Here is a 14,441-nt window from a genome sequence, read left to right as displayed (position 1 = left end):
AGAAATAAAATTTTGACAACTTTTTCTACAGAAATAAAATTTCGACAAAATTTTCTACAGAAATAAAATTTTGACAAAATTTTCTATGGAAATAAAATGTTGACAAAATTTCCTATGGAAATAAAATGTTGACAAAATTTTATATGGAAATAAAATGTTGACAAAATCTTCTATAGAAATAAAATGTTGACAAAATATTCTATAGAAATCAAATTTTGACTAATTTTCTATAGAAATAAAACTTTGACAAAATTTCAATAGAAATAAAATGTTAAAAAATGTTCTATAGGAATACAATTTTGACGAAATTTTCTATAGAAATAAAACTTTGACAAAATTTTCTGTAGAAATAAAATTTTGACAAAATTTTCTATAGAAATAAAATGTTGACAACATTTTCTATAGAAATTAAATTTTGACAAAATTTTCTATGGAAATAAAATGTTGACAAAATTTCCTATGGAAATAAAATGTTGACAAAATTTTATATGGAAATAAAATGTTGACAAAATTTTCTATAGAAATAAAATGTTGACAAAATATTCTATAGAAATCAAATTTTGACTAATTTTCTATAGAAATAAAACTTTGACAAAATTTCAATAGAAATAAAATGTTAAAAAATGTTCTTTAGGAATAAAATTTTGACGAAATTTTCTATAGAAATAAAACTTTGACAAAATTTTCTGTAGAAATAAAATTTTTACAAAATTTTCTGTAGAAATAAAATTTTGACAAAATTTTCTATAGATATAAAATTTTGACAAATTTTTCTATAGAAATAAAATTTTGACAAAATTTTCTATAGAAATAAAATTTTGACAAAATTTTCTATAGAAATAAAATTTTGACAGAATTTTCTATAGAAATAAATCTTTGACAAAATTTTCTTTACAAATAAAATTTTTACAAAATTTTCTGTAGAAATAAAATTTTGACAAAATTTTCTATAGATATACAATATTGACAAAATTTTCTATGGAAATAAAATTTTGACAACTTTTTCTATACAAATAAAATTTTGACAAAATTTTCTATAGAAATAAAATTTTGACAATTTTTCTATAGAAGTAAAACTTTGATAAAATTTTCCACAGAAAGAAAATTTTTACAAAATTTTTTATAAAAACAAAATTTTTACAAAATTTTTTATAAAAACAAAATTTTTACAAAATTTTCTTAGAAGCAAAATTTTGACAAAATTTTCTATAGAAACAAAATATAGACAAATTTTCTATAGAAATAAAATTTTGACAAAATTTTCCATAGAAATAAAATTTTGACAAAATTTTCTATAGAAATAAAATTTTTACAAAATTTTCTATAGAAACAAAATTTTGACGAAATTTTTCATAGAAATACAATTTTTGACGAAATTTTCCAAAGAACTAAAATTTTGACAACATTTTCTATGGAAATAAAATTTTGACACAATTTTCTATAGAAATAAAATTTTGACAAAATTTTCTATAGAAATAAAATTTTGACAAAATTTTTTATAGAAATAAAATTTTTATAAAATTTTCTATAGAAATAAAATTTTGATAAAATTTTCTATGGAAATAAAATGTTGACATAATTTTCTATAGAAATAAAATTTTAACGAAATATTCTATAGAAATAAAATTTTGCCAAAATTTTTTATAGAAATACAATTTTGACATTTTACTATAGATATAAAATTTTGACAAAATTTTCTATGGAAATAAAATTTTCCGTAGAAATAAAATTTTCTATAAATTCAAATTTTCTATAAATTGTTTCGAATAAATTAAATTTTTTTAATACTAGCCACAAATATTTGATCAACAGCTCCATAATAAGATAAAAAAAATAAGAAAAAAAGATTTTATTTTTAATTTGGTAAATTTTTGTTAAAATGTTCTTCAAATTTATTGTTGACAACATTTTTTATAGAAATAAAATTTTGATAAAATTTTCTATAGAAATAAAATTTTGATAAAATTTTCTATAGAAATAAAATTTTGACATAATTTTCTATAGAAATAAAATTTTAACGAAATATTCTATAGAAATAAAATTTTGCCAAAATTTTTTATAGAAATACAATTTTGACATTTTACTATAGATATAAAATTTTGACAAAATTTTCTATGGAAATAAAATTTTGAAAATAAAATTTTCCATAGAAATAAAATTTTCTATAGATTAAAATTTTAAATTTTCTATAAATTGTTTCGAATAAATTAATTTTTTTTAATACTAGCCACAAATATTTGATCAACAGCTCCATAATAAGATAAGAAAATAAGAAAAAAAAGATTTTATTTTTAATTTGGTAAATTTTTGTTAAAATGTTCTTCAAATTTTTTGTTGAGCTCGAATGGCAACCGTGCTCGTATGTTTAAACGTTTTGAGTACGATTAACCTCAAAAATGTCAACTTTTACGATAGATCTGTCAGTTGGTAGATTGCAATGCCGAAATATAAAAGGCAACCCTAATATGATCCAAATTTTCTCTACTTCCGGTCTACAAGTTGAAGGTATATATATACCCTGCGCCACACTGTTGAACAGTGTATCATATGTTTGTATCATATGTATAGCCATGTCCGTCCGTCCGTCTGTCTGCGATCACATTTTTGTGATCAATGTCTAGGTCGCAGTTTTAGTTCAATCGACTTCAAATTTGGCACAAGTTTCTGTTTTGGGTCAGTGTAGAACCCTATTGATTTTTGAAGAAATCGGTTCAGATTTGGATATAGCTCCCATATACATATTTCGCCCGATATGCACTTATATGGGCCCAGAAGCCAGAGTTTTACCCTGATTTGCTTGAAATTTTGCACAAGGAGAACTATTAGTCAAGTGTACGAAATTTGATTGAAATCGGTTCAGATTTATATATAGCTCCCATATATATCATTCACCCGATATGCACTTATATGGCCCCAGAAGCCAGAGATTTACTCCAATTTGGTTGAAATTTTGCACAAGGATAATAATTAGTACTATAGTCATGTATGCCAAATTTTATTGAAATCGGTTCAGATTTAGATATAACTCCCATATATATCTTTCGCCCGATTTTGCGTAATATGACCACAGAGGTCAAAGTTGCAATCCGAGCACAGGGAGTAGAATTAACATTGTAACTATGCATGTCAAATTTGGTTGAAATCGGTTCAGATTTAGATATAGCTTACATATATATGTTTTTCCGATTTGGGCAAAAATGGCCCAAATACCAAAATTTTCCTTATAAAATTGCCACTGCTAAGTCTAAAACTTGTAAACATGACTCCAATTTTTCTATAATTCTAATACACCTCTATCGACCGATAAATCATAAATACACTTTTCGAAGTTGTCTCAAAATTAGTACAGATTTCAATTTTTCTCATATTTTGTTTTATTAACATTGTGTTCCACCCCGGGGCATTAGCCGACTAAAACTTAGGTCTATAGATTTTGTAGAAGTCTAACAAATTTTTATCCAGATCTGGTCAGATTTAAATGTATTGATATGGGAACATAAAACTTTATATATAGCACACAACACATTTGACGGATTTGATATGGTATAGAATATGTTGACCTACAAAGTGGGGCAGGGTATAATATAGACGGCCCCGCCCGACTTTAGACTTTCCACTTGTTTTTACTGGATTATACACCCATGTTCCGATATCCACTTCAATTCCACTTCTACTATTCACGCCAAATCCACGAACGTGAAAATTCGGTGTTCTTAATTCCACGTTCTTTTTTGAACTTTTTTGTAACCAGCTGGGTTGCACAAATCACCCAAAAATTCACGAAGGCGGAAATCAAAATAAGTGGAATCGATAGACTTATTATAATTTATTATTTTTTTAAATTAAAAATGACGCAGTTTTAATAAAACTCATGTATTATATATAAAACATTTCAAATTTTTTACGCGAGTACTTTTTTAAACCGGAAATACACCCATCTTGGACATAATTCAACTTTCACTAAGACTTTTGCAAGTGAATTGATTTCACGAAAATTCCGGTGAAAGTGGATTGTAGGACACGAAAATCGTGGAATTGATTCACATTCACCTGGAAGTGGATTTGGGAACATGGGCAATAGACTTCAAAAATCACCTAAGGATTTTTTTTTCGAAAAGTATCCGGACTTCCCCTCAGTGTATATAAGTAGGCTCGGTGGGGATATAAAAAAATACATAATTTCACTGTGCTGTAGTTGTTGTTAAACTTATCGGTTGAACTTGGTCCCTTCTCATATTGCATTGCTAGCCATAAGAATGACTGGAACACGTATGACGGACGGCAGTGACGATGAGTATGGTGGAGAGAACTCGTACATGTTCGTTTTCAACTCACGCTTAACTTGAACATGCAGTGTGATCAGATAAGCTGTGAAAAAGTTTTGGTCATAAATAATGTGCACACTTCTGCTATAGCCAGAGAAACAGCTCACACACGAATGTCCCTCTTACTTAAGGCATATTTCCTAACACCCCACCCTTGCACTCAATCACTCATACACATACACTGACATGAGTTATACAATCCCTACACTATTAGTACCATTAGTTTCCGTTTAGTACTTAACTTTATTTCCTGTCTGCTATTTTGTGTGTGTGTGCTTTTTTTACCACTTTTCCACATTGTTCGTTTTTTGGTCTTGTAGTTGCCTATTTTGTCTGTTGAAGATATTACCGGGGTTGGGTTGTGGAACTCCACCCGTTTTATGTTTCTTTCATTGTGGTCCCACTATAGAGGAATATACATACGAGTGGTATCTTTGCGTGTACATTTTGTTACAGACCATCTTCTTGAAGAAAAGGATAATGTTCTTAGGAAGCCTATTTTGTGAAAGTAGTTGGCATGTGCTCATATCGTTGTGGTAGCTACTTATGTTGTAGCTGTTAGTTTCTGCTGTTGTGGGTATCGGATGCTGGCTGGCTTTTCAACGAGCGTCTTTAGAAAAAAGTTGTCACTATAATGTGGGTGCAAAACGTTAGGGTAAAGTGAAAGTGATCGGACGAGGTAAGATCACATTCATAAACAAGTATATACGGTCGTAAGTTCGGCCAGGCCGAATCTTATGTACCCTCCACCATGGATTGCGTAAAAACTTCTACTAAATAAAATTTTGAAAAAAAATCTATAGAAATAAAATTTTGACAAAATTATTGATAAAAATAAAATTTTAACAAAATTTCCTATTGAAGTAAAATTTTAACAAAATTTTCTATAGAAGTAAAATTTTGAGAAAATTTTCTATAGAAATATAACTATAACTATAGACCGATATGGACCAATTTTGGCATGGTTGTTAGCGGCCATATACCAGCTCAATGTACCAAATTTCAACCGAATCGGATAAATTTTGCTCCTCCAAGATACTATCATTTTCTGTGATTGAAGACATTTCCATTAACAATTATTTGGAGCAATTAATTTCGTGATTGAAGAGGCCCCGGAAATCAAATCTGAGGGTTGGTTTTAAATGGCGTCTATACCTAACATTGGTTCGATATGGTCCATTTGCAATACCATTCGGCTTACATCAATAACAACTATTTCTACCAACACAGAAAACAATTTCACGAAATTTTTTCTAATTAAAGACTTAATTGAGTTTTAAAAAATATTCAATTAAAAATTTAATTGATTCAACATATTTTTATAGGTGAAACAAAAATCAATTACAAAAATTTATAGTATCAATTAATTTTTTAATTGAATCAATTAATTTTTTAATTGGATCAATTAATTTTTTAAGGCATTTCCATTAAAAATTAATTGGATCACTTAATTTCGTGATTGAAGACAAAAAATATTTTTTTTGTGTGAAGTTTCAAATCGATATTCAAGTCAATATTTTGATTGTGAACGGAATGACAAAGTTGTTGTACCCCCATCCTATGGTGGAGAGTATAAATATGAATACATTAAGATTTGGGTCCTTGTACAAAGTACATAAATTTAAAAGTGAATTGCTTCTTGAATATATCCTCAGTTCAAGTCTCCATTTCTTCGGCTCGGAATCAACATGAAAATCATTAGACAAAATCTGGGCAAGCTTTTTTCAGTGTTTGTCAATAATGTTCCAGTTTACGACAGACCATCTTTGCGTTTCACCCTTATAAAATTATGTTATGTCTTTCAAGTTCTTAGGTTTATTGTGAAATCTTCCCTGTTGTTTTTTTTTGGTGTTGTAAAATATTGCTTGACTTTATTTTGGTGTGGCATTATTTTTAAGAAGTTCACAGCATTTTTAGGTTGCATCTTCAACTGGCTATTTGGCATTCGCTGATTGTGTCAGTGTATGGGAATTCAATGTGTTCCTTGTACCATGGTTCCTTCACCAAATACTTACAAAATACTCATGTTTGCTGTTATCACTCCTTTTCAGGCTCTTCGCAACGACATAGTCAAAATATAAAATGGGATTTTTCTTTGTATGTTGCTAGCAAGTTTGGTTTAATTGAAATAGCCACGATACCAAAGAAGTAAACGATAACGTTGCATCGTGAACTCTAAACACAAAAAAAATATATTCTACAAATTTGTTTAAAAGATTTTATTTATTTTGGAGATTTTCAATTACTACAAGAAAATGGCGTTTTATATGGGGGCTTTGTACCGTTTTTGACCAAATTTGGCACACATTGCTAAAATTATTATTGCACTCTCTGTGCAAAATTTCTGAATCTAAATCGGGCGAAAGATATATATGAAGTTATACAGTCAAACCTCTCAAACTCTCAAATACACTCTACCAAAATCCACAATCTACCAGAAATCTACCAAATTTAAAAATTCGTTCATTTTCGATCATTTTTTGGTTATTTTAAAAATGTTTAGAAATTTTTTATCAAATTTTATTTCTATAGAAAATTTTGTCAATATTTTATTTTTATAGAAAATTCTGTCAAAATTTTATTCCTATAGAAAATGTTGTCAAAATTGTATTTCTATAGAAAATTTAGAAAATTTTATTTCTATAGAACATTTTGTTAAAATTTTATTTCTATAGGAAATTTTGTCAAATTTTGTAAAAATTTTATTTCTATAGGAAATTTTGTAAAAATTTAATTTATGTAGAAAATTTTGTCAAAATGTTATTTCTATAGAAAATTTTGTCAAAATTTTATTTTTATAGAAAATTCTGTCAAAATTTTATTTCTATAGAAAATTTTGTCAAAATTTTATTTCTACAGACAATTTTGTCAAAATTTTATTTCTATAGAACATTTTGTTAAAATTTTATTCCTATAGAACATTTTGTCAAAATTTTATTTCTATAGGCAATTTTGTCAAAATGTTATTTCTATAGAAAATTTTATTTCTATAGAAAGTTATGTCAAAATTTCATTTCTATAGAAAATTTTGTCAAAATTTTATTCCTATAGAAAATTTTGTCAAAATTTAAAGTTTTGTCAAAATTTTATTTCTATAGAATTTTTTTTTCAAAATTTTATTTCTATAGAAAATTTTGTCAAAATTTTAGTTCTATAGAAAATTTTGTCAAAATTTTACTTCTATAGAAAATTTTGTCAAAATTTTAATCCTATAGAACATTTTGTCAAAATTTTAGTTCTATAGAAAATTTTGTCAAAATTTTATTTCTATTGAAAATTTTGTCAAAATTTTATTTCTATAGAAAATTTTGTCAAAATTTCATTTCTATATAAAATTTTGTCAAAATTTCATTTCTATAGAAAATTTTGTGAAAATTTCATTTCTTTAGAAAATATTGTCAAAATTTAATTTCTATAGAAAATATTTCCAAAATTTCATATAGAAAATATTTCCAAAATTTCATAGAAAATTTTGTCAGAATTTTATTTCTATAGCAAATTTTGTCAAAATTTCATTTCTATAGAAAGTTTTGTTAAAATTTTAATTCTATAGAAAATTTTGCCAAAATTTCATTTCTATAGAAAATTTAGTCAAAATTTTATATCTATAGAACATTTTGTCAAAATTTCATTTCTATAGAAAATTTTGTCAAAATTGTATTTCTATAGAAAATTTTGTGAAAATTTTATTTCTATAGAAAGTTTTGTCAAAATTTTATTTCTATAGAAAATTTTGTCAAATTTTTATTTCTATAGCAAATTTTGTCAAAATTTTGTTTCTATAGGGAATTTTGTCAAATTTTGTAAAAATTTTATTTTTATAGGAAATTTTGTAAAAATTTTATTTATGTAGAAAATTTTGTCAAAAAGTTATTTCTATTGAAAATTTTGTCAAAATTTTATTTCTATAGAAATTTTGTCAAAATTTTATTTCTATAGAAATTTTGTCAACATTTTATTTCTATAGGAAATTTTGTACAACTCTAATCTATGTAGAAAATTTTGCCAAATTTTATTTCTATAGAAAATTTTGTCAAAATTTTATTTCTATAGAAAATTTTGTCAAAATTTTATTTCTATAGAAAATTTTGTCAAAATTTTATTTCTATAGAAAATTTTGTCAAAATTTTATTTCTATAGAAAATTTTGTCAACATTTCTTTTGTCAAAATATTATTTCTGTAGAAATTGTGTCAAAATATTATTTCTGTGGAAAATGTTGTCAAAATTTTATTCCTATAGAAAATTTTGTCAAAAATTTATTCCTATAGAAAATTTTATAAAAATTTTATTTCTATAGAAAATGTTGTCAAATTTTTATTTCTATAAAAAATTTTGTCAAATTTTGTAAAAATTTTATTTCTATAGGAAATCTTGTAAAAATTTAATTTATGTAGAACATTTTGTCAAAATGTTATTTCTATAGAAAATTTTGTCAAAATTTTATTTCTATAGAACATTTTGTTAAAATTTTATTTCCATAGAACATTTTGTCAAATTTTTATTTCTATAGCAAATTTTGTCAAAATTTTATTTCTATAGAAAATTTTGTCAACATTTTATTTCTATAGGAAATTTTGTACAACTTTTATTTATGTAGAAAATTTTGCCAAATTTTATTTCTATAGAAAATTTTGTCAAAATTTTATTTCTATAGAAATTTTGTCAAAATTTTATTTCTATAGAAAATTCTGTCAAAATTTTATTCCTATAGAGAGAGAACCATTGCACCACGGAGCCACCGTGGTGCAATGGTTAGCATGCCCGCCTTGCATACACAAGGTCGTGGGTTCGATTCCTGATTCGACCGAACACCAAAAAAGTTTTTCAGCGGTGAATTATCCCACCTCTGTAATGCTGGTGACATTTCTGAGGGGTTCAAAGCTTCACTAAGTGGTTTCACTGCAATGTGGAACGCCGTTCGGACTCGGCTATAAAAAGGAGGTCCCTTGTCATTGAGCTTAACATGGAATCGGGCAGCACTCAGTGATAAGAGAGAAGTTCACCAATGTGGTATCACAATGGACTGAATAGTCTAAGTGGGCCTGATACATCGGGCTGCCACCTAACCTAACCTAACCTATAGAAAATTTTGTCAAAATTTTATTTTTTTAGAACATTTTGTTAAAATTTTATTTCTATGGAACATTTTATCAAAATTTTATTTCTATGGAACATTTTATCAAAATTTTATTTCTATAGAACATTTTGTCAAAATTTTATTTCTATAGAACATTTTGTTAAAATTTTATTTCTATAGAAAATTTTGTAAAAATTTTATTTCTATAGGAAATTTTGTAAAACTTTTATTTCTGTAGAGAATTTTGTCAACATTTTATTTCTATAGGAAATTTAGTCCAAATTTTATTTTTATAGAAAATTTTATGTCTATAGAAAATGTTGTCAAAATTTTATTTCTACAAAAAATTTTGTTAAAATTTTATTTCTATAGAAAATTTTGTCAAAATTTTTTTTTCTATAGAAATGTTGTCAAAATTTTATTTCTATAGAAAATTTTGTCAAAATTTTATTCCTATAGAAAATTTTGTCAAAATTTTGTTAAAATTTTATTTCTATAGAAAATTTTGTCAAAATTTGATTTCTATAGAAAATTCTGTCAAAATTTTATTTCTATAAAAAATTTGGCAAATTTTGTAAAAATTTTATTTCTATAGGAAATTTTGTAAAAATTTTATTTGTGAAGAAAATTTTGTCAAAATGTTATTTCTATAGAAATTTTGTCAAAATTTTATTTCTATAGAAAATTTTATTTTAATAGAAAATTTTTGCAAAATTTTATTTTAATAGAAAATTTTCTCAAAATTTTATTTCTATAGAAAATGTTGTCAAAATTTCCTTCCATAGAAAATTTTGTCAAAATTTTATTTCTATAGAACATTTTGTTAAAATTTTATTTCGATAAAAAATTTAGTCAAAATTTTATTTCTATAGAAAATTTTTTCAAAATTTTATTTCTATAGAAAAATTTGTTAAAATTTCATTTCTATATAAATTTTAGTTCTATAGAAAATTTTGTCAAAATGTTATTTCTATAGAAAATTTTGTCAAAATTTTATTCCTATAGAAAATTTTGTCAAAATTTTATTTCTATAGAAAATTTTGTCAAAATTTTATTTCTATATAAAATTTTGTCAAAATTTTATTTCTATAGAAAATTTTGTTAAAATTTTAATTCTATAGAACATTTTGTTAAAATTTTATTTCGTAAAAAATTTAGTCAAAATTTTATTTCTATAGAAAATTTTGTCAAAATTTTATTTTTATAGAAAATTTTGTTAAAATTTCATTTCCATAGAAAATTTTGTAAAATTTTGTAAAAATTTAATTTATGTAGAAAATTTTGTCAAAAAGTTTTTTCTATAGAAAATTTTATCAAAATTGTATTTCTATAGAAAATTTTGTCAAATTTGGTAAAAATTTTTTTTTATAGGAAATTTTGTAAAAGTTCTATTTATGTAGAAAATTTTGTCAAAATGTTATTCCTATAGAAATTTTGTCAAAATTTTATTTCTATAGAAAATTTTATCAAAATTTTATTTTAATAGAAAATTTTGTCAAAATTTTATTTCTATAGAAGATTTTGTCAACATTTTGTTTCTATAGGAAATTTTGTCAAAATTTTATTTCTATAGAAAATTTTGTCAAAATTTTATTTCTACAGAAAATTTTGTCAAAATTTTAGGTCTATAGAAAATTTTGTCAAAATTTTATTTCTATAGAAAATTTTGTCAAAATTTTATTTCTATAGAAAATTTTGTCAAAATTTTATTTCTACAGAAAATTTTGTCAAAATTTTATTTCTATAGAATTTTCTTTTTCAAAATCTTATTTCTATAGAACATTTTGTTAAAATTTTATTTCTATAGAACATTTTGTTAAAATTTTATTTCTATAGGAAATTTTGTCAAAATATTATTTCTATAGAAAATTTTGTCAAAATTTTATTTCTACAGAAAATTTTGCAAAATGTTATTTCCATAGAAAATTTTGTCAAAATTTCATTTCTATAGAAAATTTTGTCAAAATTTTATTCCTATAGAAAATTTTGTCAAAATATTATTTCTATAGAAAATTTTGTAAAAATTTTATTTCTATAGAAAATGTTGTCAAAATTTTATTTCTATAGAAAATTTTGTCAACATTTTATTTCTATAGGAAATTTTGTCAAAATTTTATTTCTATAGGAAATTTTGTCAAAGTTTGTAAAAATTTTATTTCTATAGAAAATTTTGTCAAAATCTTATTTCTATAGAAAATTTTGCCAAAATTTTACTTTTATAGAGAATTTGATCAAAATTTTTGTTTTTTATAGGGGGAGGGGAATGATTTCCTAAATCTGCCAATACATCATTCAACCAATTTACCAAACAGTAAAAAATCTACCATTGTGGGTAAAATTCTACCAACTTTGGCAACTGAGCTCAGTATCCGGTCCTGAGCGTTATACCCAAAGACACCATGTGTCTATCTCGTCTCCTTCTGGTTGTGGCAAACATATGCACTAACTTATAATACCCTGTTGCACAGTGTGGCGCAGGGTATAAAAAGCTGAATAAGCTAATAAATTAAATTGTGTTTCTTGGAATTAAGTACCCAAAACTCAAATTTAAAAGACAAAAAAATTTTCTGATTCTATCACGAAAGTAATTGATTCAATTTATTTTTTCAATTGAAATATCTTCAATCACAGATATGGTAGTATCAATTAAAAAATTAGTTGTAAGTTAATTAAAAAATTAATTGATCCAATAAAAACAATTAATTGATACTATTAATATGTGGGATTGATTTTTGTTTCAATTAAAAATTTTTTTAAATCAATAAAATTTTTAATAGAATATTGTTTAAAACTCAATTATGCTATGGGCATGCTATTTTTTCAGTGCAGAATAAAAGTTAGTATGACAAAAAATATATGAAATAAATTAAAAGCACATTTCGTATGCGTAGCACAATTTTTCTTAATCCAGTCCAAATACGCAAAAACGTCCGTGTAGACAGAGGGGACGCCAGAAGCACAGCCATATCCATATGAAACAATACCAGTTACTGAACCTAAAAAAATTGAAAATTTTATCATATCAAATGTTATTATTGTGACTTGTGGCAAATGGAATTAAGATCATGTGGAGATCACAAGGTCTTTGAGAATTTTAAAATTCTAAATTCTGGGCAATGTTAAACAAAGAAAGGAAATTTATTCATATTCATCCATTTAAGATCTTGGGCCCCCAGATGCATTTTTTCCAAGAAATGTTTTGTATTGGAAGTGTTTCTGGGAAAAAGCCAACACGTAAAGGGTGATACGGTCAAAATTACGGTAAAAAGGCCATGGAGTGGTACGCCGCCAACAACGTGCAGGTGGATCCCAAGGACAAGAACCCTCCCAACAAGCCAGATCTCCGCCCAATTGAGAAATACTGGGCTATTGTCAAGCGGAACCTAAAGAAGACCAAAAAGACTGCTAAGGACGAGCAGCAGTTCAAGGCAAACTGGCTTTCTGTGGCGAAGAAGGTGGACAAGGTGGCTGTACAAAATCTGATGGCAGGTGTCAAGCGTGAGGCCCGGTAATTCGGATTTGGAAAAGCGAAAACCTAACTGAATATTTTTCCTGAATTTTATACTAATTGAACTTGAAAAAGAAATTTAATTTGATTTTTTAAATAAACGATTTCACCGATTTACACGCGTTTTCCCTTGACCAAATTTTGACCGTATCACGCTTTATGTCAAATTAGATTTCTAGCCCGGAGTGTATCCCATAAATAATATTCTCTATCATATATTGCATACCATTACAAAGAAGAGGTCCTCCAGAGTCTCCTTGACATGAATCTCTTTCAGGATTTCTTGGACTTCCTGCACAAATTTTATACGGTTCAAAATTGGGTAGAGTTTTCTTACAAAACGAACGATGGTATATAGTGGTGCTCACATATAGAATTTCATTGGCCAAAGGACCTCTCTATAGAGATGAATAGCAATAGAATAAGAAAATAAAATCACCAATAGTGAATATCCGTATCCTCACTTCATACATTTTTCCCCAGCCAATTACTATACAGTTCACATCTGAAATAGGCTTAGACCGAGGCAATTGTATTCGATCTGCCCATTTGCCATCCAAATCAATGTCATCCTTTAATTTGATTAAGCCAATATCATAATGATGATGCCTGGAGGTATAACGCTGATGTGGCACCAATTGGCTTATTTCCATTATTTGGGTATGTACAGTTTTCTCCAAACGTTTGGGGGTTTTCGCTACCACTACCAGACTGGAAGTTCTTAATGTCTTTCCATTGCTAAATGAAATTAGTCGAGATATGGAATTTAAATTTCTTCACATTTAAAGGAGTTTGTCCATACAAAACCATGCCATGAGCTGCTGTGAGAATAAGACGTGGAGCCAAAATCGATCCTCCACATATATGTGTGGCTCCAAAATAGCTATTGTATATGCTGCTGAAACGATTCCGTTTTCGTAAGGATACCATGTATTTAGCAAATGTTGGCTTCTTGGGACGATATCCCCCGGTAACTCTATAAAATGACTCAAAGTCTACAATTTCTGCCCTATGATTATTTGCAGAGATGGTTATATTATTCGATGCGCAAATTTTTAAAAATATTGCCAGAGATAAACAAAAATAAATTTTGAAAATTAATGACATTTCGAAAATTTTAGTGACAACCAAAAAATACCAAGTGAACACTTATTTGAAAAGGTAGAATAGGTAGTTCCTAGAAGCATAACAGGGTACGGTAATAGTATAAGTTAGACTGTATACTAGGCAGAATGTTTATTTCGGTGAAGTTCAGATGACATGGAATAATAGTGCGAATCGGACAAAAGATATATATGGGAGCTATATCTAAATCTGAACCGATTTCAACCAAATTTAGCACACTTAACTATACCATCAAACGTACTCCTTGTGCTAAATTTCAAATCAGGGCAAAAGTCTAGCTTTTGAGACCATATAAGAGTAGATCTAAATTTTCGATACCACATCATATACGTCAAATGTGTTGGGGGCTATATATAAAGGTTTGTCCCAAATACATACATTTAAATATCACTCGATCTGGACGA

At 26.2% G+C, this 14,441-nt stretch overlaps 1 protein-coding gene across 2 annotated transcripts; it reads right to left on the bottom strand.

Annotated features, from left to right (window-relative positions):
• Positions 1-12,168: 12,168 nt before the first annotated feature.
• Positions 12,169-14,050, bottom strand: LOC142229530 (chymotrypsin-2). 2 transcript variants are annotated; one of them, XM_075300092.1, is made up of 4 exons: positions 13,715-14,050; positions 13,377-13,650; positions 13,139-13,310; positions 12,169-12,400 (listed from the first exon to the last, which is right to left on the bottom strand). In XM_075300092.1, exons 1-4 carry the CDS (start codon positions 14,017-14,019, stop codon positions 12,225-12,227), a joined length of 927 nt encoding a protein of 308 aa, XP_075156207.1. In that variant the 5' UTR covers positions 14,020-14,050; the 3' UTR covers positions 12,169-12,224. The 2 variants fall into 2 exon arrangements, with proteins under 2 accessions (XP_075156207.1, XP_075156208.1); XM_075300093.1 differs by lacking the exon at positions 12,169-12,400 and having other exon boundaries at positions 13,145-13,310; positions 13,384-13,650.
• Between the last annotated feature and the right edge of the window lie 391 nt (positions 14,051-14,441).

This window comes from Haematobia irritans, chromosome 3 (assembly GCF_050003625.1).
Source record: "Haematobia irritans isolate KBUSLIRL chromosome 3, ASM5000362v1, whole genome shotgun sequence".
NCBI lineage: Eukaryota > Metazoa > Arthropoda > Insecta > Diptera > Muscidae > Haematobia > Haematobia irritans.
Note: the sequence above shows the minus strand (reverse complement) of the source record. Positions and strands in the feature narration are given on the sequence as shown.